Source organism: Microtus ochrogaster, chromosome 5 (genome assembly GCF_000317375.1).
Source record: "Microtus ochrogaster isolate Prairie Vole_2 chromosome 5, MicOch1.0, whole genome shotgun sequence".
Classification (NCBI taxonomy): domain Eukaryota; kingdom Metazoa; phylum Chordata; class Mammalia; order Rodentia; family Cricetidae; genus Microtus; species Microtus ochrogaster.
This window is the reverse complement of record NC_022012.1, coordinates 44,903,804-44,927,447: the sequence shown is the minus strand read 5'-3', so window position 1 is coordinate 44,927,447 and position 23,644 is coordinate 44,903,804. Positions and strand designations below refer to the sequence as shown.

The 23,644-nt window shown below is 42.8% G+C and overlaps 1 protein-coding gene across 1 annotated transcript in view; it reads left to right on the top strand.

Moving 5' to 3' along the window:
* Dlat (dihydrolipoamide S-acetyltransferase) overlaps nt 1-22,097 on the top strand; it is a 30,595-nt gene extending 8,498 nt beyond the window's left edge. The window contains exons 6-14 of the mRNA XM_005347312.2: nt 584-771; nt 1,690-1,831; nt 11,001-11,068; nt 11,670-11,762; nt 12,091-12,198; nt 16,375-16,490; nt 18,722-18,884; nt 19,221-19,357; nt 20,278-22,097. Of these exons, the coding sequence (XP_005347369.1) occupies nt 584-771; nt 1,690-1,831; nt 11,001-11,068; nt 11,670-11,762; nt 12,091-12,198; nt 16,375-16,490; nt 18,722-18,884; nt 19,221-19,357; nt 20,278-20,407 (1,145 nt within the window). The 3' untranslated portion in view covers nt 20,408-22,097. The remainder of the gene's footprint in view (nt 1-583; nt 772-1,689; nt 1,832-11,000; nt 11,069-11,669; nt 11,763-12,090; nt 12,199-16,374; nt 16,491-18,721; nt 18,885-19,220; nt 19,358-20,277) is intronic.
* The last annotated feature ends 1,547 nt before the right edge of the window (nt 22,098-23,644 follow it).

The following is a 23,644-nucleotide window of genomic DNA, read 5'->3' as shown; positions in this document are numbered from 1 at the left end:
CCATAACATATACATCAGTAGAGTCAGTCATTTCTTGGTATGTGTGTAGGCAAACTGATTCAAGATTGGAAGTTGGAGTTCCCTGTATAAGTGGGTATAGTATTTGGGGGTGGAGTGGGGTCACTGGGATTGAACCCAAGGCCTTGAGCAAATTAGTGGGACCTCTATTACTGAGCTGTGCCTCTACCCCAGGACACTTTTAATCATTTCCAGTTACTTGTAATGCCTAACACAGCAGTGTTGTGTGAATAATTGTTACACTGCATTACTTAGGAAGTAGTTGCAAGAATAAAAAGTGTATATGCTAAGTTCAGGTCTCCATAGGCCAACTACATAGTGCGTTGTAATATTTGATCTACAGTTGAATGAATTCAGGGATGCCGAACCTGAGGACAGAGGTTGGCTGTACTGTTCCCGTTCCCATGTTAAAGACTTAAGAGGCACAGAGAGCTTAAGTAGTTTGTAAAAACAAAACCAAACCAATGCCGGTAGTTTGAATGTGGAAATCCTTTTACCTGAAACCCTGGTGAAGTTGTAAAAAGGTAGAGTCTTGAGTCTCCTAATGTTTTCCTTTCTTCTTAAGGCTTTGAAGTACAAGAAGAAGGTTATCTGGCAAAAATCCTGGTCCCTGAAGGTACAAGGGATGTTCCCCTGGGAACCCCACTTTGTATCATAGTAGAAAAGCAGGAAGATATAGCAGCCTTTGCAGACTATAGGCCAACAGAAGTGACCAGCTTAAAGCCACAGGCACCACCACCTGTCCCACCTCTGGTAGGTATGCCTCCAAAATGGGAAAGTCCTTTCAGCCACATGACAGCTCATGTTCCTGTGTGTCCAGATCGCACATATAGGAAAGTGGCCAGCGTTACCTGCGGTATACAGCATATACCGTCTACACGATGGTCAGCAGTTTGCTGCTGTCTTGAGTCCTGCTGAGAACAAAACTGAGTTCCATTGTTCTCCTGCCTTGGGTGTGAAGGTCATGCCCATGGGAGGTGATGCTTTCCCTCCACATTTTCGGTTGCTTTATTGAATACCCGTTTTCTTTTTCAGTTGTGGTGTTTGTGTGTTGTCATTGATAAACATGTATTTTGGACTTTGGACCCTGATCTGACATGGCATGTAGTAGCTTCATACACTTGTACACTTCAGCATACACATCAGTGGGTTTAGAAAGATGTACGACCTCAGAGGAAGCTTGGCTCCTCACTGTCTTGCATTGATGGGGATGCTGTCAGGGAGCAGTGTAGTCCATTCCTAAGACACTTGAAGCGTGGGACCTGGTGCTATTGTTTATATCCTGAAGTCAGAAAGCACCTTAGTTATACTCTGTGAAAATAAAGAAGTAGCAGAAGCTAGGTGTGGTGGTTCAAACACTTGGAGAGGCTGAAGTAGGAGGACCACCTGGGTTACAAAGTCTCAAAGGGGGAAATGACAGGTGATAAGGATGTTATGTATACAGGTAAGTTTAATTCCACATCTCTCCTGTTGTCACAACTTGTTTCTGCCTCTGACAGAAAGTATTCTTGCTGCTCATTTTGTATGTTAGTAAAACCAGAAAAAGTGCGTTATGGTCTTTGGGGAAGAGAATAAACATCACTAAAGACTTTTACCATATAAAATATGAACCTGCGGTCTTTCAGATTGTCTGTGTGGTGCTGAGTGGATACTTTCTAACTTTTGTTCAAGGTGGCAGCTGCTCCTCCCACTCCCCAGCCTCTAGCGCCTGCACCCTCAGCCCTTCCTGCTGGACCAAAGGGAAGGGTGTTTGTTAGCCCTCTTGCAAAGAAGTTGGCAGCAGAGAGAGGGATTGACCTCACCCAAGTTAAAGGTAAATTTTTTTTCTAAAGAAAAGGGTTATAAAGTTAGTTTAGCTAAATTCTGTCCATAAGACCGGCGCATACAACTGTGTGGGGAGGGGCTATTTTTGAACCTTCATGGAGCAGGGAAAGCATCATTGTGCTTTATTTGATCGGCTTAGTGCTACCTATATAATCTGTTGCCTTCTAAAATGCTCCTCAGTTCATAGGAAATCTTTACTAGCAGAGGTGAGGACAGGAGACATCACATTTGTCTTCGGGACTCTGGGGAGCTCCCTTAATCTTTTATGGACCTTGACTCAGGAAGACACAGGTTTTGTGGCTTTGACGCAGAAAGTATTTCAGAACTTGTCTGAACAAAGCTGAGTTGGTCCTTGGACTTCCCACAGGGCAGGGAACCCTGATCGCTCTTTGGGCTGACGAGGGAGGGGGAGGGAAATGGGAGGCGGCGGTGGGGAAGAGACAGAAATCTTTAATAAATAATAAAAAAAAAAAAGAACCTGGGGGTGGGAACTAAAGCAAAAAAAAAATAAAAAAAAAAGTAGAAAGGTGTTCACAACTGGGTATGGTGGCACACGCCTTTAATCCTAGCCCTCCAGAGATCTTTCAGTTTGGGGCCAACCTGGTCTATAGAGTGAGTTCCAGGATACAGAGAAACCCTGTCTCGAAAAACAAAGAACACAACAATAACAACAAAAATGGTGTAATTTATTAAAAGTTTTTTATTTTTTCTTTTTTTTTTTGGTTTTTCAAGACAGAGTTTCTCTAGCTTTGGAGCCTGTCCTGGAACTAGTTTTTGTAGACCAGGTTAACCTCAAACTCACACAGATCCACCTACCTCTGCCTCCCGAGTACTGGGATTAAAGGCATGTGTCCCCCCTGCCTGACTTAAAAGATATTTTTAATGAAGATTTTTTTAAGCATGGCAGTTAAGAGAAATATGCTCAGGGAAATAATAATATATACCCAAGTGACAGATGGGCTTTTAAAGGGAGAGTCAGAGAACAGAGGCCAGACATACCCAAGTGTGAGTGGGTCCACAAGGGAGAGTCACAATTAAATGGCCTACCAGTAGGCTCTCTTTTCCTGCCCTTCTTCCCTTGGTGAAATCTTGGGGTGGCTCTGAAGGCGCAGTGGATGGAGTTATAATCCGAAAGGGTGAATCCAGGAGCCCCCAGGATTGCACAAGGGTTTAGTATTGGTCTTCTGTAAATGGGGTTTCTGATGAGCCTCCAAGAAAATTGCTGGCTTGAGTCAGGCAGTGATGGCACACACCTTTAATACCAGCACTCAGGGAGGCAGAGGCAGGCTGGTCTCTGTGAGTTTGAGGTCAGCCTGCTCTATAAGAGGTAGTTCCAGAACAGGCTCCAAAGCTACAGAGGAGAGAGAGAGAGAGAGAGAGAGAGAGAGAGAGAGAGAGAGAGAATGAGAGAGAATTGCTGGCTTATCACTGGGAAGGAGGAGAGGCCTTCAGCAAATGTTAATTGCTGGAATTCTTGCTTCTTGCCTGATGAGAGGCTTCAGTCTATTTCAAGGTGAGGGGCTCCTTTCCCTTCTCATAGCCCCATAATTCTCTCTGTCTTACTTAATTGTTGGCAAAAGTCTATGTGTTTGTTGAGCAATATTGAGTTATAGGACTTGACTCTGTAATAAAGCTGAGTGCTAGGTTGACAGAGTTAGCAATAAGCAAAGCGGCTGGTGAGATGGCTCACCAGGTGACAGTGCTGCTGATGACCTGAGCACCACGCCTGGGACCCACATGCAGGAAGTGGAGGACTGAGGACTGTTTCTACCTGTCATTTGTCCTCTGTCCTCTGTGTACAGTGTGACACCTCATGCATGGGGCTTGAACTCAGGTCATCAGATTTGGCAGCAGCAGCAATCTTACACACTGAGCCTTCTTTCTTTCTTTTCCTTTTTTTTTTTTTTTTTTGGACAGAGGAGACACAGCTTTATTGTAGTTTAAAAGCTGGGCCATCAGGTTTAAAACAGGGACAATAGCAAGTGCACACACCAGTCAAGACTCTGCTGTTCATATCTGAACCCCTCTCCATAGTCAGTTTCCCATGTGTTTGTCTTCTTCAGCAATTACTTCTTCTTAGGGTCTGCCACTGTCCCAAAATACATGTTTCAGAACACATGCCATCACGTAACCCCAAACACCACTTCCTTAATCCCCAACTTCTTCCCTGGTTCACGAGTTCTAAGCACTCTGGAGCCCATCTGCTCTGTGGAGGTTTCTGCTGGTGGTGTAGTGGGCACCGCAGGCATTGGTCAGGTGGGGGGCTACTTTCTTCTAGGAGATTTCCTTGATAGAGCTGGCAAAGGCGGGACAGTTCTTTCTCTGGTGGCTGTTGCCAACTGTACCCTGGGTACCAAGGCTCGCCTGACAACATTGTGGGGGCTGGTAAAGTAACACTGACAGCTCCATGAACACTATAGAAGTCAACATCTCAGGGCTCAACCTGGGGAACGTACTAGCTGAGGAGACCACACTGCCTGGCTTTCAGGATGGCCTGGGTCAGCTTCTTGTGCTGCTTCATACAGACCCCTCCCTGTGTGTGGGGTGCGGAAGATGATACCCATGTGGGCGCACACTGTTCCAAGAGTTTTTTTTGTTTGTTTGTTTTTGTTTGGTTTTTCGAGACAGGGTTTCTCTGTGGCTTTGGAGCCTGTCCTGGCACTAGCTCTGTAGACCAGGCTGGTCTCGAACTCACAGAGATCCACCTGCCTCTGCCTCCCGAGTGCTGGGATTAAAGGCGTGCGCCACCATCGCCCGGCTCCAAGAGTTTCACATTCCTAAAGTCAACATGCAACCTGTGATCCTGGCAGATGGGGCAACTTTATTGTTAGGAATGCATGTCTTCCGGGGCCCCTGTGGTGGTATACCACCTTTGTGGTTGCGCTGGTAGTCAGCCCAAACAGGGCGAAAACCGTAGCCTTTTGATATTCTGAATCCAGATATTTCCAAGGTTCATTATGAGAATAAGGGGAAATGGAAAGTGAGGATAGAGAACCTTCTTCAGGAGGATCTTTAGTGCTAAGAGTCCAAAGGGGAGCCTGAACTCCATAGGATCTTCGCAAGAGGTTAGGAAACATCCTGAGCAGCGTGTGTGGCAAGGAGGCAGTCTTCTGGATGCACAGCTGAGATGTAGCCAGCCCTAGGATGTCATTAATACTGGACAGGCACCTTAACACTCATGTATAGTCTTAGCCCCTCTCTTTACTTTTGTTTTGAGATAGCGTCTCAGAACAGAAAAATTGCCCAGGCTGGCCTTGAGCTTGCTATACTCTGTCTTCAGCCTCTCAGCAGTTAGACTCACGGGCCTGAACCACCAGGTCCTGTTTTAAATTCCCTATTCTTCCCATTCCCCAGTGCCGCCTGTCCCTGCTCTCCCATCCATGATCACTGATGAAGCTGCAGTCATGTCCTCAGCTCTGCAGTTGGATGCACTCAGTCTGCTTCTCACCCACCACCAAGCTGCTGTCCTGTTGTTGGAGGGCAGGCATAAATTTTGCCACTTTTTATGTATTTGTGCTTAGTATCAGAGACAAAATAAGGGTTTTCATAGAGCAGAAGGGTTGAGCTAATAACTGCCGAAAGAATCTGGACTGGTAGGATCATTGTTTGGAGAGTTAGCAGCACTGGTTATTTTACTAGGGGGATAACTGGAAGAATCTCAGTATTGTTTTCATGCAGGCAGGGTTAAGCAATCCCTTTATAGGTAGTTATTGAGTACTCTCTGTGTCCCATGTACCTGTGCATAACATGGAGAACATTCCAGCCTCATTGACCAATGGTAGAGGATGGGTGACAGAAGTCTACTGTAGTGAAGAATGGGGTTCAGAGCTAGACTGCTCGGGTTTAAATGTCCGCTCTGCTGTATGCTAGCACTGTGACCTTTTCTGACTCTGTAACTTGTATACAAAAGTAATACTTAATGAGTTGTGAAGATTAATAAGTAACAGTGCTTGTTCAGCTAACATATTAGCTATCTTGGCTCTAAATTTTTATTATGAACTGAGATGACTTAAGAGCTAAAAAGGAACAGACTCAGTGATACACCTGTCCATGAGTGACAGTGACATGTGATATGGCAGAGACAGGACATGGTGACTTTTAGACAGGGTGTGTGAGGAGGACCTTTCCAAGGAGGTGGCACGTGATCTCATATGGAAGGCAAGGAGTCATCTGTGAGCCAACCCTGTGAAGTATTGGAGAAGAGCGTTTGAGCAGAGGGTGATATGCCAGTAACACATGGTCTGGAGTCAACCAAACCTTGACATGCTTGAGGAACATAATGGAGCGTGCAGAGCAAAGGGGAGAGCAGACAAGGGTGGGAGGAATCAAAAGAAGCTGGGTCTGATAGCAAGTAATCTAGCTGATCAAAAGCTGAGGCAGAAGGATCACGACGATATCAGGCCCTGCCCAGCTACAGGCTGCTAACCACCAAGGCAGCTGGGGCTGAAGCACAGTAGTGGAGCACTTGTCTAGCATTGTGTGAACCACAAAAATATTTCCCGCTGTTGCCAGGTCCTCTGGGGAACAAAATACCTTCCTTGAGAATCTGGTCCATTAGAAACAACCGGGGTGACACAGGGCAGAATGGTTCGGCAGGAAACAGAATTCTTGAGAATATAAAAAGAAATGGGATTGATTGACTTTAAGATTATGGATGGTTGTTTTGGTGGTGGAAAATAAGAATCCCTCTGTGCTACTGTTTGATTTGTAAATTAAGGTTGTCTGATAAGCTTGGGGAGTGAGTCTGGGAAGGACTGAGATTAGAGAGAGATTATAAAGCAGTCTTGGAGCGGTTGGGAACATTGGAGAGGGGACGGCTAGTTTCTGCAAGCTTCTGGACATCTGTTTTCGGTTTTCAGTCCCGAACTGAGTTAATCAGCCAGACATGTGCTTTTTAACCCAAGCAACAGTGAGTCACTCTTATACTTAATGAGAAGATAAGCACATTCTAGAGTTTCACAAGGATTGTACAATGCATGTTTTTACCCAGTTTAAGACATTTTGTATATTGATAAAAATTTTAGGATATATTTTCATATTGTATTATATAGTCCTATCTCTGATCAAGATACTTATACATTGTTTACATTTTGAGGTCATTTTCCTCATTTACTGCACAATTTTTTACAGATTATTTAATATTCTGATATGAAGTCCTAGTCTTTAAGTTATACAGGTATTAAGTATTATAGGTCAATAGTTATTCATGTTTGTTATGCATATAGTCAGATTAATTAGGTTCCTTAGATACATAGAGATTGTATTCTGCCTAGATAATCTTCAGCCACTTCAAGGATCTGTAGAACATGGCATTTAAATACCTTAGGGTTCTGTTGACGTGAGACATAATTGCTCCTGACAGCATCAATCTATTCCCAAGAGAATGTTGAGCACTGAAGACACTCTACTTGGAGTTTCTTTTCTTCTTGGCACAATTGGCCTTTGGGCAAGGAACTTCCCATGCATCAACCACTGACAAAGTACATGGTGTCTGGACTGGATAAGCAGGACACAATTGTTTATTAAACACTTACCATGTGTTCCTTGCTTAATATTGTTTATGTTGGTTGTAATCTTAATTTTATACTTTATATCTATTCCTGTTGTATATAGTTTTGTATTGGGTTTGGAATGCTCTTATTTAGACAAAAGGGGGAGGTGATGGGGAATCTTTGTCAGCCAATGATCTTTAAGAGGTGGGATCATGGGGACTGGAGAGATGGCTCAGCAAGTAAGAGCACTGGCTGCTCTTCAGAGGTCCTGAGTTCAGTTCCCAGCAACCATCTGTAAAGAGATACGGTGCCTTCTTCTGGCTTGTAGGCATAACATGCAGACAGAACACAAGTATACATAATAAATAAAGAAATCTTAAAAAAAAAAAAGGGGGGTGGGATCAGGTTAGGGCTTGACATTTTGGGTACCCGGAGTAAAACACCAGGCGGCCCAGGGTTTGCTCTCTCTGTGGTTCCTGTGCAACACAGCTGAGCTTGGACTTCTCATTCCTGTTTTGTGAGTTTGCCCCTTATAATAAAGTTTTGTCTTTGGTTTTGTCTTGGAGATAGCCTGGTATATTGTGTGTGTGTTTTTTTTTTTTTTTTTTTTTTGGTTTTTCGAGACAGGGTTTCTCTGTGGTTTTGGAGCCTGTCCTGGAACTAGCTCTTGTAGACCAGGCTGGTCTCGAACTCACAGAGATCCGCCTGCCTCTGCCTCCCAAGTGCTGGGATTAAAGGCGTGCGCCACCATCAGCCTGGTATATTGTGATCCGCGTTAATTCAACAGGAATGATCCTAACAGTAGCCTGAAGAGTGTAATTGGGAAGGGAGGGAGTGAGGAGCAAAAGAAGGAAGGAAAAAACAGGGACTGATGGCAACAGGAAGGTTGGGGCGTGAGGGTGGAAGAGTCAGTGGAGTCAGAGTCTCCTTCATTTTATTTATTTTTTTGTTTTTGTACTGTGCTAGGCAGGTTCTGCGCCACTGAGAGTAGAGTTGGGTGGGGCTGATGAGACTTTGCAGTGGAAGGTGGGGGTGGCCGCAGCCCGGTGAGCTCAAGAGCCCTGACTGTGTGCTGCTTCCTGGCACCAGGTGTTTGGACTTTTTTTCTCATAGCCACCAACTGAGTATTCAACAGTTCAGTCCAGATCTAACATTAACCTCCCCAGAGTTAGCATTTTCCTAGGGGCGTCATCTTAATGACATTGTTGACTAAATCACTGGCCAGTGTTCATTGAACTCAACTTCCAGTCTCTCTCCCATTAGTGGAATTGGTGCAGGAAGCAGGAGAGTGGAGGAGGAGATGGGGAGGGAGAATGGAAGGAGGATTGAAAGTTACCACCCTTTAATCACGTGTTTGGTCGGTAAGCTAACTAGGCTGATGTCCCTTGTCCAGAAGCCCCATCCTCAGTCACCTCATTAGCATAAACTGCTGAGATGTAAAGAAGCTTGACTGAAAAAAGACCAAATACTTATTGTTTGGGAAATGCCAAAGTTTTCAGAAGGTCCGTGCCAAGAGCTTGGACCAAAGGCCATGCATATCTATGTTTCTCATACACAGTGCTAGCAAAGAGAAGATTGTTTCTGTTACGGATTGCAGGGATTTAACCTTATTTATTTATTATTGGGCTGAAGACGTGTGAGAGGGCTAAGGCATGTGTGTGGAGTTTAGAACGACTTTATGGAGGTGGTCCTCGTCTTCTACTTTTATGTAGGTCCTGAGGATTGAACTCTGGTCATTAGATGTATACATCAAGTACCTTTGTTCACAGGCCATCTCACCAGCCCCCGAAAGATGTTTAAGAACTGGAAAACACGTGGTCTGGGCAGGTGACTCTTGTTTGTGAGAAGAAAACATAGTTGGGTAGATGAAAGAACTCAAAAGTCTGGATAAGGGTGGATTGTCGTTCCCAAGAGAATGAGAATCACAGTGAAATTTACTTTAGTGAATGAGATCAGAGACAGTAGGTTATATGTCTAGATGCCTGGAAATTCAGAGGGAGTTAAAGAATTGAGTCAGGAGGTAGGTTGGGGCTGAGACAGGGTCTCACGTAGCCCAGACCAGCCTCAGACTTGGTAAATGGCCAAGGATGATCTTATGATCCTGATTCTCCGGACTCTTCCTTCTGAGTGCTGAAATTTCAAGTGCCCATAACTATGCCTGGCTGGGAGTTTAGGTTTTTGAGAGAACAGGGGCCTAGGCTCATACCCCAACCCCGAGTCACTCATTGGAAGAGTGAAAGAGAAAGAAAGAAACAAACAAAATTCCATTGTAAAAGGAACAAAAGTTTAGAGGGGCAGGGTGCTTAGCAAATGTTACCAAAACATTAACTACTGAGGAAGAAACTATCGAGGCTTAAGCCCTGGTGTTTGGAGCTCAGGTGGTCTGACAGCCACTCCTCTAATGTGTATTTGGTGCAAACCACCTTTGCCTCACTGTCCTGTTTTGTTTTCACAATATCGCTGTGATCTCCATTCTGCAGTTGAGATGGGTGACTGGAGTCAGGTGTCTAATGTCACAAAACTCTGTTTTTACTGCCAGTCTAGTATTCTTCCCTTATGATCACCTGTTGTACTTTCTTGGGGAGCTAGACAAGGCGATGAAAAGCTGTGACTAACTCAGCGAACTGATGGGTGGCTGATTTCCTGCTGAGGGATTGAGAGTTGTGGCATCAAGCTCAGTGCTGGTTGCCAGGGGAGGTTATGGTTTCTGTGTGCTTACAAGGCAAGGAATCTAATAGAGGTACTGCACCTCTGTTCTAGAGCCCTGGTGAGGATAAACAGTTGTAGCCAACTCTTTTCATAACGAAGGAAAGGAATTGGGAAGAACTGCACACAACGGGAATCCCTTTAAAGGCTGCGTGGGGGAAGATGAATCAATTTGACCATTTTTTTCTAGAAGTGGGCCCAGTGTAAAAGGTATTATAATAACTAAATTCTGAATCTGCTTCAAGGTCAGGATGATGTATTTGAACCTATGCCTAAACCTGAGACGTTATAGATGGGAGGAGGGAGGGGAAATTGAATCAATTAAGCCTGTGAGAGAAATAGAAGGCATTGTGATGTTTGCTCCTTGGTTGGTTTAGTTGTGGCTGGTGTGAAAAACCTGTAAATTGTGGGAAATGAATGACTCTAAAGATGACATCATTGCAGTTACATCATCACATTCTGAAGTAAAAAGGTTTATTTGTTCAGAAAATTGTCAATCTCTTACAAAAAATTACTTTATGGTAAAATAAGTCTGTTTCAAGGTTCAATGAAACAGACTGGTTTCTGATTTTTTGATTTTTTTTTTTTTTGGTTGTTGTTGATGATGATGAATGTTTTTTATTTAAAAAAAAAAACACAGCCAACAGTTAATTTTCCTTTTAGTTGATTATGATCCATATTATTTTTAAGTCAGTATTTCCCAACTTAAAAGTAAGGGAATAAGCAAAATAAGAAACAAAACGTTCAGTTTAACTAGAGGAAACTCTAAAGAAAAATGGTTACTATTTGCAGTAGTTGTAGAGTTGGTCCAGGGCATTCTGGAAGTTAAGGGAGTAGTTAGCAAAGCCACTGTTCCGAGGGAGAAGCTAAGGCTGTGAGCCTCAGAGAGCCTCTTCAGGGTCGGTGTTGACCTCGGAGAGCCGATGGTGTTCCGTCACATGTGTTTATGTGTTTCTTCAGGGACGGGACCAGAAGGCAGAATCATCAAGAAGGACATTGACTCTTTTGTGCCTTCTAAGGCTGCTCCTGTGAGTTCTGTTTGGCTTTTTAAAATGATTATTATTGTGGGGACTGAACCCAGGGCTCTCCACATGCTTGGCAAGCCCTCCTGCCAGTGAGCTTCATCCCTGGCCCACAGCCCTTATCTTCTTATTTATTTTTTTAATTCTTCAGTTTAAAAGTGCTGTGCTTTCTCTCCACCCCTGCCCCTCACCTTTTCTGGTGTTGTTGAGGAACCAGGCTAACCTTGTACTTAAACTGTACTGCCTCAGCATCTTGAGTGCTGGGGTTTCAGCTGCGCACCATGCCTTGACTGCCTTTACGGTTTCAATAAAACTAGTCATTGAATATACTCTTCCTCAAAAATGATAACTCTTAAAACGTGGTTTAGAATTCTATGTAAACAAAACAAAACAAACAAACAAAAAACAAACCATGAGGAACAACACTCTCAATTAGCAGTCTAATGTGAGTAGCGTTCGCTCCCTGGGGATGGAGGCAGCTATTCTTCAGAGCTTTGCTGTCTCACTTTGGCATGTAGTCCTCCACAGTCGTAGTGTCTCACAGGTGGTCCTCCAGCCGACACTAAGACAGACACAGTCACTAAGTGCCTTTTCTTTTCCCTCTCAGGCTGCAACAGCTGCCATGGCTCCCCCGGGACCAAGAGTGGCACCAGCTCCCACAGGTGTCTTCACAGATGTCCCCATCAGCAACATTCGCCGAGTAAGAGCAGCACCGCAGTGTGGAGCCAGAGCTGCTGGGCATTTCCACTCTGGTTGTTTAGTTGTGCCACACTTTTAAGACACTGGAAAGGACCTTGCCAGTTGAAAATACTGGATGATTAGTGTAAGGGAGTTTGATTTGGTTGGTTGAGTAATTGGGATAAAGAAGTCTCTGTTTTGGCTAATCTAGTAGAAGGTGCAGTCCTTTGTCTTCTTGCTGTGCTGTGTGAGGTAAGCTACCAGGGAGCTGAGTGAGGAGGCAAACAACTGAGTTAGGTAAGGTCCGGGCTCAGCTGAGAGAATTGATGTTGAAATCTTTCTGGTTTCAGGTGATTGCACAGAGGCTAATGCAGTCGAAGCAGACCATACCTCATTATTACCTTTCTGTTGATGTAAATATGGGAGAGGTGCTCTTGGTACGGAAGGAGCTTAATAAGGTAAACCCTGGGAACTCCACCTGTCCCACTAACGCTCAACAGTGCTGCCTTGCGCTTTGTTATTAGAAGCCGGTCAGTGACAGAAAATTCCTGTCCCTTGGGATTGCTAAGTAGAGACTATCCCGAGAAATTTTCATTTAACTTCTTTTGATTTGTTGCTGTTTCTTTTGGACAGTGTCTCACTATGTAGCTCATACCTGTAGCTTCACATAACAAGGCCACACTGACCTTGATGTTGCAGTTGCAGGATTAACGTTTAGCATTTCAAACTTACTTTGCCGTGAATAGGTATTCGTCTAGCATGTTCACTGTGCTTTGATGCTTAAAGCTGCTTCGGTAGCTAAGAAAGGATGTCCACATCTTTATAGTCAGGTACCACATACCCACTCAGTGTAAGGCACTCTTGGGAACAGAGAGCACGAGCAATCTATCTTCATTGTAAGTTTATGATGGAATGGGGGCTCTTGTCACTAAGTGTGACAAGGAGTTTTAAAGGTGACAGTTTTCATTTGTACACCAGTCTCTTTATTAAGCGGTCTCTCAGCTGTGTGGTGAATTACACAGTGTATGTTCAGTTCTGAAGGAGTTGAGCACAGAGTTGAGGGAGACCAGTGACAGTCGGGAAATTCACAGTGCTCTAGACAAACATGGCTAAACTACGGAAAAGAGGAAAGATTTGGACTGGCAGAGAGTTTGAAGAAAATTCATGCTGATGGTTGAGAATCATAGGGGTTAAGGGCTTTTAGAGTAGAAATAGGGCTGGGAGAAAGAGATCCAGGAAGGGCTTGTTGCTCTAGTATGAAGCTTCCCATTGCTAACATGAAACATCAGGCACTTTGAGTGCCTGTAATCCCAGCATGGTGAGGAGGGGGAGGGCGCAGAGACAGGATCCCTGGTGCATGCTTGCTAGCCAGCTAAGTCGATGAGCTCCAGGTTCAGTGAGAGACTGTCTCAAAAAAAAAAAAAAAAAAGGAGAGTGGGACTGGAGATGGCTTGGTAGCTAAGTGTTGTTCTTACAGAGAATCCAGGTTCAGTTCCCAGCAAGCACCCACATGGTGACTTAGAGCCACCTGTAACTCCAGTTCCAAGGTATAGATGCCTCATCTCTGTAGGCAACAAGCTCACATGTGGTGCATCTATGTACATGCAGGCAGAATGCCTGTGCACATGAAATAAGCCTTTAAAAATAAATAGGTAAGCAATGAGCAAAGTGATAAAAGTAAATAAGGAGCATGAGTGAGGAAGATACTCAGCCACATAAAATGAATCCTTTAAAAACTAGTAGGACATAGAACCCCATCAGCTCCTTTGAGTAGTGTGCAGGCCTTTTCTGACTTCTCTCCTGTTCCCACACCAAAGACACTCTGCTTGTCTTGCTGTTTCTCAGTATTTTCTTAGTATACACTCTTATACTTGTGTTCTCCAGTCTGCAGCCCACAGTGTCCATGTGGCTCCCGCCATCACCTCTTTAAAGACTTGGAAAGTACGGCCTCAGCTGGTCTTCCTTATTCTAAATGTGCTCACATAACCCATCCGAAGATACTCTGTTTCACTGCTGCTTATCCCTCTTAGAGAGTGTGCTCCCTGAGAGCAGAACTCTTGTTCATGTGTCGTGTGCCCCGCACAGAGCAGACACGTGTGAGGCACATGACTGCACGAATAACCAGGGGCAGAGTTTGTACATAACTAAGGGACTAAAGGTGATGGCGCACAGGTACTCTCAAAGTATTGAACCGGGTCTGAAGCGATGGCTTAGCTTTAAGAACACTTATTCTTGCAAAGGACCCATGTTCGATTTCCAAACATCCACGCATCAACTTACAGCTGTCTATGACTACCCTTCCACTACACTTCCAGGGGATCTGGCACCTCTTCTGACCTCCACAGGCTCCTATTTGTATGTGGTACACACACACACACACACACACACACACACACACACACACACTTACACTCAAAAAGCCTGGTCTACAGAGCTAGTGCCAGGACAGGCTCCAAAGCCACAGAGAAACCCTGTCTCGAAAAACCAAAAAAAAATATATATATATTTTTAAAAGCCAAAGAAAAAAGGTAAATGTATCCAGTGTATTTGATGTATTACTTTGAATGACTTTTTGAGATGTTCATACCATCCTAACACATGCTTAGTCTACACATTTGAAGTGTCCTACTCAGTGTCTTTCAGCATTACCCTCATTCCCACAGTAGGGGTGGAGCATTTTCCTCACCCCAAATAGCCCTTTGCCACAATCCCATCAACCCTTCCATTCTCCCCAGTCTTAACATTTTTGTCTTGGAAGGTTTACTGAATGTGGAATTCTCTGACTAGAATCATATGAAGTCTGGTCTTCACCGAGTACTTTTTATTTATCCTATAATTTCAAGGTTCAGCCATGTTGTAGCTTGTATCAGATTTTCTCTTTCTTTCTTCCTTTTTTTTCTTTTTAAGCTTTATTATTATGTGTTCCGTATCTGCAAATGTGTGTGCACATACGTGTGCAGGTATATACAGAGGCCAGCCAGAAGCAAGGGATAGATCCCCCTGGAGACATCTTGTCTTGATCTTAGCGGGAATAACTTTTCAACCATTAAGTATGAGGATAGATAGTATGGGATTTTATGTATCTTTTTTATCATCAGGACATTCCTTCCTAGTTCATTTACTGTTTTATTGTGAAAGGTGCTACTGAATTTTGTTAAGTGTCTCTTTGAGCTGTTGAAGCAGTCATGTGAGCTTTCTGTTCTGTTAGAGCATTATTTATTCTTTTTCTCTTTTAAGAAAAAAGATCTCAGCCAAGTGCTGGTGGCTCATGCCTTTAATCCCAGCACTTGGTTGGCAGAGGCAGGTGGATCTCTATAAGTTCCAGGCCAGCCTGGTCTACAGAATGAGTGCCAGGACAGGCTCCAAAGCTACACAGAGAAACCCTGTCTTGAAAAACCAAAAATATAAAAAAAAAAAGAAAGAAAGAAGAGAAAAAAGATCTCAGAATGATGCCCAGTTCTTAGGGTCAAATGACTCCCCTGCCTAAGCCTCTTGAGTAGATGAGACTATAGACACACTTAGCTCTGCACACCTTACTTGGTTTTTAAATGTTACTGTGTCTTCCACTCCTAAAACAAATCCCATGTGTCCGTAGTTAATGGCTAGGTTTTCTCTGCTAGTGTTTTGTTAAAGGCTTGTCTGATATATTTGTAAGATAATGTTTAGGTTCTAACTGTAGAGTTTTTGTCTTATTTTGGAATGAGAATAACACTGAGGAATTATTAACTTGTTCTTCCATTTTTTAAGAAGCTAGGTGAAGATTTTATGTTAGCCTTTAAATGTCTGGTATAATTAGCCAGTAAAGCTGTAAAGGTTGGTGGGTGATGGTGGCACACGCTTTTAATCCCACCACTTGGGAGGCAGAGGTAGGTGGATCTCTGTGATCTGTATACTAGGCCAACCTGGTCAGGTCTCATCTACAGAGCTAGTTCCAGAATTAAGAAACGCTGTCTGGGAAAGAAAACAAACCAAAGAAAAGAAGAAGGAAAAGTCTTTTGCATGAGCAGTTGTCCATGACCAGTTGTATCTCTCTGATTGTGTTTATTCCGAGTTTGTTCTCCTTATTGGTTTGTTTCTTCCTAGAATTGTATGCATTTTCTCTGGGTTGTCGGATGCCTTGGTGTTGAGTATTTGTGGTACTTCCTTTTTATGTAGGAGATATTATGTCCCCCATGTCACTCCTAATCTGAAGAATTTGACTCCGCTTCCTCCTTCTAAACCAAACGTTTGTTAGTGTAGTTGTCATTTATTTAAGCCTTCATTTATTTATTTATTTATTTATTTTGGTTTTTGGTTCTTTCAAGGCAAGTTTTCTCTATGTAGCCTTGGTTGCCCTGGGACTCACTTTGTAGACCAGGTTGGCTTTGAACTCACAGAGATCCACCTGCTTCTGCCTCCCTAGTGCTGGGATTAAAGGCATGGATCACCACTGCCCAGCTTACTTGATTTTTTTGAAGAGAATAAAACCACTTGGTTCAGTTGAGTAAAAATAGCGATACACCATAACTTACAATGTTTAGCTGCTTCGATGCCAAGCAGGAGACATGTAGCTCCTAAGGCCTCCATTATACAGATAAAAGAAACAGCTTTTTGGGGAGAGAGTTTAATAAAATAGTTGGTTGCTGTTTTAACAGATGCTTGAAGGGAAAGGAAAAATCTCCGTCAATGACTTCATCATAAAAGCTTCGGCTTTGGCTTGTCTGAAAGTTCCCGAAGCAAACTCTTCTTGGATGGACACAGTTATAAGACAGTAAGTTGATTGGAGAAGGTGCCCCTTGATCTGCAGTTTGCCTATGTCTGCTAACTGCAGCTAGGGATAGGGAGGTGATGACACCCGTGGGTGAGCGGGTTTGAAACAGCATGAAACACTTGATGGTGTTCAGTCGGTAGCAAAGGCTGTGATTCTTGGTAAAAGGAAACGGGTGTAAAATGCAGTCTAGTTATACTGATAATGACTGTCAGAAAGCAAGGTGGAGTGAGTTCTGCCAGTTGTGGATTAGACTGAAAAGCATTTGTTGCCATACAGGCTCATGACTGGCGGTTACATTTTATTAGGGCTTTCAAACCACTTTATCAGTTAACTGTTTTTACTTGCATTTTTTAGATGAAGAAACAGGCTCAGTGAGTTCTGTAGCTTGTCCCAGGTTAGTAAGTTGGTCAGTGTCAGAATTCCAGCTCAAGCCCCGGCCTTTTTAGTATGTAGATAGATACTTTTATATATCTTAATTTATTATTAATATTACCTATTAATAATTTATTTTAATTATGTATATGAATGTGTCTCTGTGCGTGGGTATGTGCAAATAAGCTCAGACCCCCAAGGAGACTGGAGGCACCAAATCCCTTAGACAGTTGTTAGCTGCCTGGCATAGATACTACGAACCAAGTACGGGTCCTCTGCAAGAGCAGTGCGTTTCTTTTAATGGAGCCACCTGTCTCTCCAGCCCCAGTATTATTACAAATATCATTAAAAGAAAATCCCTTTTCCCCCTTGTTTTCTGTGCTCTCACACTCACATTACACTGTGGGCAGTGGCTAGGTGCCTCATTCTGACTCTGTGTCAGATCTCAGAGATTGGCCTTAGTCCCACATGACTGCCCCCTCTTTCGATGCCACTCTCAGATCAGGTAGCTGACCACAATCACGTTCCCACTGCCCCTGTAGCAGGGCAGCTCACAGGGCTTGGGGAAATGCTCAAGTACGCTGCCTTACTGCAAACAGCTCTACACAGGGTGCGGATGAAGTCGAGGCCACCTTGACCTCCAGAGTGAGACAAGTCTCCACAGAGATGCTACTCAGGTGCATGGGTCACTGCTGGTTTACTCTAGAAAAGACTGGGTATCCTACTTTACGGGTCTTCTGGGATGTCACCACCTGTGTGTCCTGGGCACTCTGGTTTCTCTCCCAAGGTGTCTCTGCTTTTGTTGTTTTGTTTTCCTCCCTTCCTCCTTCCTTTGTACATCCCTATCTACTACCTTCCTCTCTCCCTTCCTTTGTACTCCCCTATCTGCCTACCTTCCTCCCTCCCTCTTCCCTTCCCTTCTCTTTGATTACGTGTGGCCAACTTCAGGACGACCTCTGGGAGGACCTTCTCTCCTTCCACCGTGTGAGTTCCCAGGATTAGACTGAAGTTGTCAACTTGGCTACAGGCACCTTTACCCAGCAAGCCGTCTTGCCAGCCCCGTCCCAGTGTGTCCCTCCTCTCACCCTGTATTCTATCTGCACAAGCTTTGTTGCAGAGACTCTCTTGAGACACTTGCACTTAGAACCCAGAAGGTCAGTTTGTTTCATGCTGATTACGATGATGTTTTTGGTGAACCACCTGGTGGCTCACAAAGGATATTAAAGAATGAAATAAATCTTATGATTTATTTCTTTACTCACCCCCTTTCATGTTTTTAGAAGTACAAGAGAAGGCACATCAAGATGTTAACTTGTAGGATAGGATAGACATCTCTGGACAGTAGTACAATTGCCTCTAAAATCGTGTGTGTGTGTGTGTGTGTGTGTGTGTGTGTGTGTGTGTGTGTGTGTGTATGGGGGTAGTTGGTAGTACAAGGTATCAAACTTGGGGATTTGCATAGGCAGGTGCTCTATTAAGCTACATTCTATGCACCTACAATATGTGAAGTAAATATCCAAGATCCATTTTTCTTTTAACCCGGCACTTTTGTTGTTTCTCCCATAGCAGAAATGGAGGAACTGAGGAGACTCCCAGCTCTCCTGCTCTTTTTTTTTTTTTTTAAAGATTTATTTATTTTTATGAGCATTGGTGTTTCGCCTGTTTGAATGTCTGTGTGAGGGTGCTAGATCTTCTGGAACTGGAGTTGGATCAGTTGTCAGATGCCATGTGGATGCTGAGAACTGACTCTAGGTTCTCTGGGAGAGCTGTCAGTGCCCTCAACCCTGATCCTGCTTCCCAGCTCCCTTCAGCTGTTAATCCTTAATGTTGATGAGTTGATTCATTTTCTTTTTCAACAGAAATCACGTGGTGGATGTCAGCGTTGCTGTCAGTACCCCTGCAGGACTTATCACTCCTATTGTGTTTAATGCACACATAAAAGGACTGGAAACCATTGCTAGTGATGTTGTTTCTTTAGCATCCAAAGCGAGAGAGGGCAAACTGCAGCCTCACGAATTTCAGGTAGGATACCATCCTGACCTGTAAGGAGTGTGTTACTCTGAAGGTCAGCTTGATGCTTTTGCATTTTCTATTTGAATTCTGCTACACAGAGGTGATACTTGGTCTTGAAAATAAAGCAGTTTAGTTATATGTGAAAAGCTAAAAGGCATATTTTCATAATTGCATGGAAAAGCCAGCACAAATGACTTCAAATGACTTTGGTTCTTATCATAGTATGTATCCTTTTCAAGACTTTCTTAAATAAAAGATTATCTCATGAATTTTTCAGAGAATATTTGTAATTTTTTTTCTGGGTTATGTTGACAGTATAACCTATTTTTACACTTTTTCCTTTAGGGTGGAACATTTACAATTTCCAACTTAGGAATGTTTGGAATTAAGAATTTCTCTGCGATTATTAACCCACCTCAGGCATGTATTTTGGCAATTGGTGCTTCAGAGGATAAACTGGTCCCTGCAGACAATGAAAAAGGGTGAGTAGGGAAGTGGAGAAGGGTTGGGAACCCGACTGTATTTTATTCTTACTCGTTTTTATAAATAGGGCTTTAGGTAGAGTCAGTACATCCAGCATGAGATGCGAAGGGAAACCACTTTTGTTAACTTGAGTCAGTCGTGTTTGCCATGTGATCTGGAGATTTCTAGATGGCAGGTTGGTACAGGTCTCCAACAGTCAGTAAATACTGTAGCTTTTGGGCCATACAGTCTGTTAGTGATCTCTTGCCATCGTATTTATGAGAACAGGCAAAAATAATATGCTAATGACTTCCAGAAAAGTAGATTTATATCAAAATAGATAGCAGAATTTGGCCTGTGTTGTATAGTTTGGCAACCTATGTTCCCAGGGATGTCTTTAATTTTCCTTCAAGCTGTCAGTTGGAGCTAAAGATAAAGAGTGGGTGGAGCCAGTCCTCACGTGTAATCACTGCTGTTCTTGTGGCTGAGTCAAAAGGGTCAGAAGTTCAAAACCTGCCTCAACTATGTGGAAGTTCAAGGCCAGCCTTGTTAACTATCTCAGAACTTGATGGTGGGCATGTGGCACATGCCTTTAATACCAGCACTTGGGAGGCAGAAGCAGGCCTGGTCTACAGAGCGAGTCCCAGGAAAGCCAGGGCTCTGTTACACAGAGAAACCCTATCTTAAAAAAAACAAAAAAAGAAAACAAATAAACAAAAAAGTTGTTTATTTATTTGTTTGTTTAAGAGGCCTGGAGCTATAGCTCAGTAGTAAAGCACTTGCATAGCATAAGAGACCTCAGAATGAATGAATGAATGAATGAATGAATGGGAATTAATCTACCTAGGTAGGATTATAGGGAGACATCAACATGTGGGCGGCTGTTGTCTCGGGTTCATTGTTTTCTTTCAGAGTACCCACTGGTGGTCTTTCTTTCTAGCTTTGACGTGGCTAGCGTGATGTCTGTCACTCTCAGCTGTGATCATCGTGTTGTGGATGGAGCGGTTGGAGCCCAGTGGCTTGCTGAGTTCAAAAAGTACCTTGAAAAGCCTATAACTATGCTGTTATAATTTACCCAAGAACTTCTACACTCTCTGCTGACATTATATTTATATGTTATTAAACAGGTGGTTCTTTTAAAGTTTCACTAGTTAATTTTATTATTGAATCTGTCCAGATAATTTATTTGTAATAGGCATTAATGAATCTTTTTAAAATGCCGATTACAGCCAAATATTGTACCCCTTTAAAATTAAACATCAGTTTAAAGCTCTGTATGCCTAGTGAAGGGACATGTAAGGGACACTAACTCTTTAGTGAGAAGAGGGGCAGGATTGTGGCTCCCTGCAGTCGGGCTCCTAACAGTAACTTGGATGAGACCTTGCAGTTTAGAGTTTAATTGATTCAACTTACTTAGTCTGAAGGAAACAGAGTCATAAAAAGTATTTCTCATAGGAAGAGTTTGAACTGAAGCTTTACTTTGGAATCTAACCTTAGAGTTTCCTGTTTCACAATTTTATCACATGAGAACTTCAAGGAAAATAAGTGAAACTTTAAGAGTCAGCATTTTCAACCAACTGTTATTTTTATATGAATCTCTAAATAAAATAGCTTTCCCCTCCTTAAGATAAAGATATAAGCCATCTTCTTGGTATAAATGAGAATTTATGTATTTATTTATAAGCAATTTCAATGTATAATTTGAGAAATCTGCAGTTTCCTCCAAATAAAAGAACATACTTATTGAAATGAACAAGTTGCAGAAGTAGAATTTTCCTTCTGAGATGAACTGGATGTTAATTGTAAATGAACGAACCCAATTATCAAATGTTTTCGCTCAACTGGAGAACTCTGGAATGAGTATGGAATGTATATGGGAGAAGTTGTACATATGTAATATATGGTTTTAGAGTTGTATATGTGCCAATGTCCATTTATCACTATATCCTGCCTGAAAAGAAGTGGGGGAGAGGATGTGAGTGGGCAGTTTGCACTGCTGACTGTGATGTCCAAACTGGGCATCTGGCTAGGTAGCCTCGGCTACTCAGAACGCTAAGTAGGATAGTTGGATAACATAGCAAGACTGTATCTCAATAAAACAAACAAAAATTATGCCTAAAACAACATGACAATTTCTAGTTGGATAAAGTTTTTAAAAAGTAGTATATAGTCAAGAGTTTGGTTTTTCAGCCCAGTCCTTGCTCATGGAGGGAAGAACTTAAGTAGGTGTCGCCCTTACCAGCCTAAATGCTCCTTTCGTTTTATTATGTTTTACTCTTCTTTTGGAGGAAAGGGAGACGATATGCAGGATAGTAAAAAGAACGTTATCACAATTCCAGACTTCCTGTTAAAGTGATGTGTCTTAATAAATGTTTGGAATTATTTGTGACTTTAAAATAACCCTGACCAGTATCCTTGTATGTAATATGTGGGGCCATCCTCTGAAATTTGAAGTGTTTCAACAGTGTTGAACCTGTTTCTAAATGTTCATTATCACTTGGTGCACAAGTGACACTCCAAATAGTCCACCAGCATCCAGCTGCTGTACCACTGTCACAGCTCCGTGCTGGGACCTCCTCTTTAGCACCGAGCCATCCTAGGTTGCACTGAAGACTGTACAGAAAGAACATGCTTATCACGAGGGTCCATCGTTAGCATGAGCCAAATCTAGTCGAATGTGAACTTGAAAAATGACTCATTCTTTGCTAATGCTCTATTGTTCCCTTGAAAGAAAAATAAAAGTTTGTCATCTGACAAAAATGTTCTGAGTTAAGACTACTCTAAATCTGGACTCAGCCAGCATAGTAACCGAAAGAAGTTAGAAACAGTGCTTTGGATCAAGAAAGATTGTTTAAATTTTAAACATGTTTTCAGTTGTGTCTGAACTAATTTTTGATCTGTTTGTAGTTTATATCACATTAAATGATTAATGTCCCGTGTCAGCTGCATAATTCAAAGCTCCTAATACAGGTGAAAATTCAAGTGTGTCACTGGCAGGATGAGTGGTTCATCAGGCTGTAGTCTTAACAAGTAGCTCGGGGTTACTGAAAACCCCATGATGAGGCATGGCACTTACTGCCGAGATGGGAAGTATGGCCTAGCTCTGTTAGATTTATGGTTTGCCAAGACATGAACCCTAGGATGCACTGAAATCATAAACACTGACGGTAAAAGATAGGAAACCACGTCTGTAGGAAACCTGCTCTGAATTTTTCAGGAAAAAGACTCAGCAAGCAGCTGGAAAGACGGCTCAGTGGTTAAGAGTTCTTGCTGATATTTTAAGAGGGCCTGGATTCGGTTCCCTCACACCCACATGGCAGCTCACAACCTTCTCTAACTCCAGTTCCAAGGAATCTGAAACCACCTCTGGCACAGACATGCACATGGTATACATATATACGTATGGGAAATACAAGGATGCACGTGAGAAACCTTCATATTTAAACTTTTCTACATTTCAATATTAATACCATTCCTGACATTATTTCTAAAAAGAGGGGAGAATGGTTTTGTTAACATAAAATTCATTGAAATACACAAGTAGAATATTTTAGAAATTAGTTTGCATAACAATTTAATATCCTGGGCTTTTTAGTGTGCATGTTCATGAGGCGGTCAAAGGACAGTTTAGGGAACGTTTCCTTCCATGAGTTACAGGGGTTGAACGTAGGTTGTCAAGCTTACACAGGATGAGTACAAACACATAGTAGCAAGTAGCACCTATGTGTTGGGGGCAAAAGTAGAGATTCAGGGCTGGCGAGATGGCTCAGTGAATAAGGTGTTTGTGGCCAAACCTGGGGACCTGATCCTTGGGACCCACATTATAGGAGAAATCAAACTGCAAGTTCTCTCATCTCCCTATGTAGGCCTTAGCATGTGCATGCATGTACACACAATAATAAATGTAGAAATGTTTTTAAGAAGGTAAAGAGTCAATTAGTTATGTGATTGGGTGGGGGCATTTTTTTCTTTTCTAAACAGTTGAGTGATACTATATTCTTTTAGGAATTATTTTTTATCTGATAAGTTTTGCCTGTATTCTTTGTTTAGTACATGCTTACAGTGAGTGCCCCTGGAGACCAGAAGAGGGTGATGGGTCCTCTGTGACAAGTTACAGACAGCTATCAACAGTTATAGGGTGCAGGGAATTGGACCCAGGTCCTCTGGAAGAGCAGCTAGTGCTCTTAACCCCCAAGCTATCTCTCCAGTCCTAGGTAGGGACATTTTCTAGGAAATATGACTGTGTCAATGAAGGCTTTTCAAGTGTATTGGAGGATGAGGATATTAATTCATTACTATTGATTTTA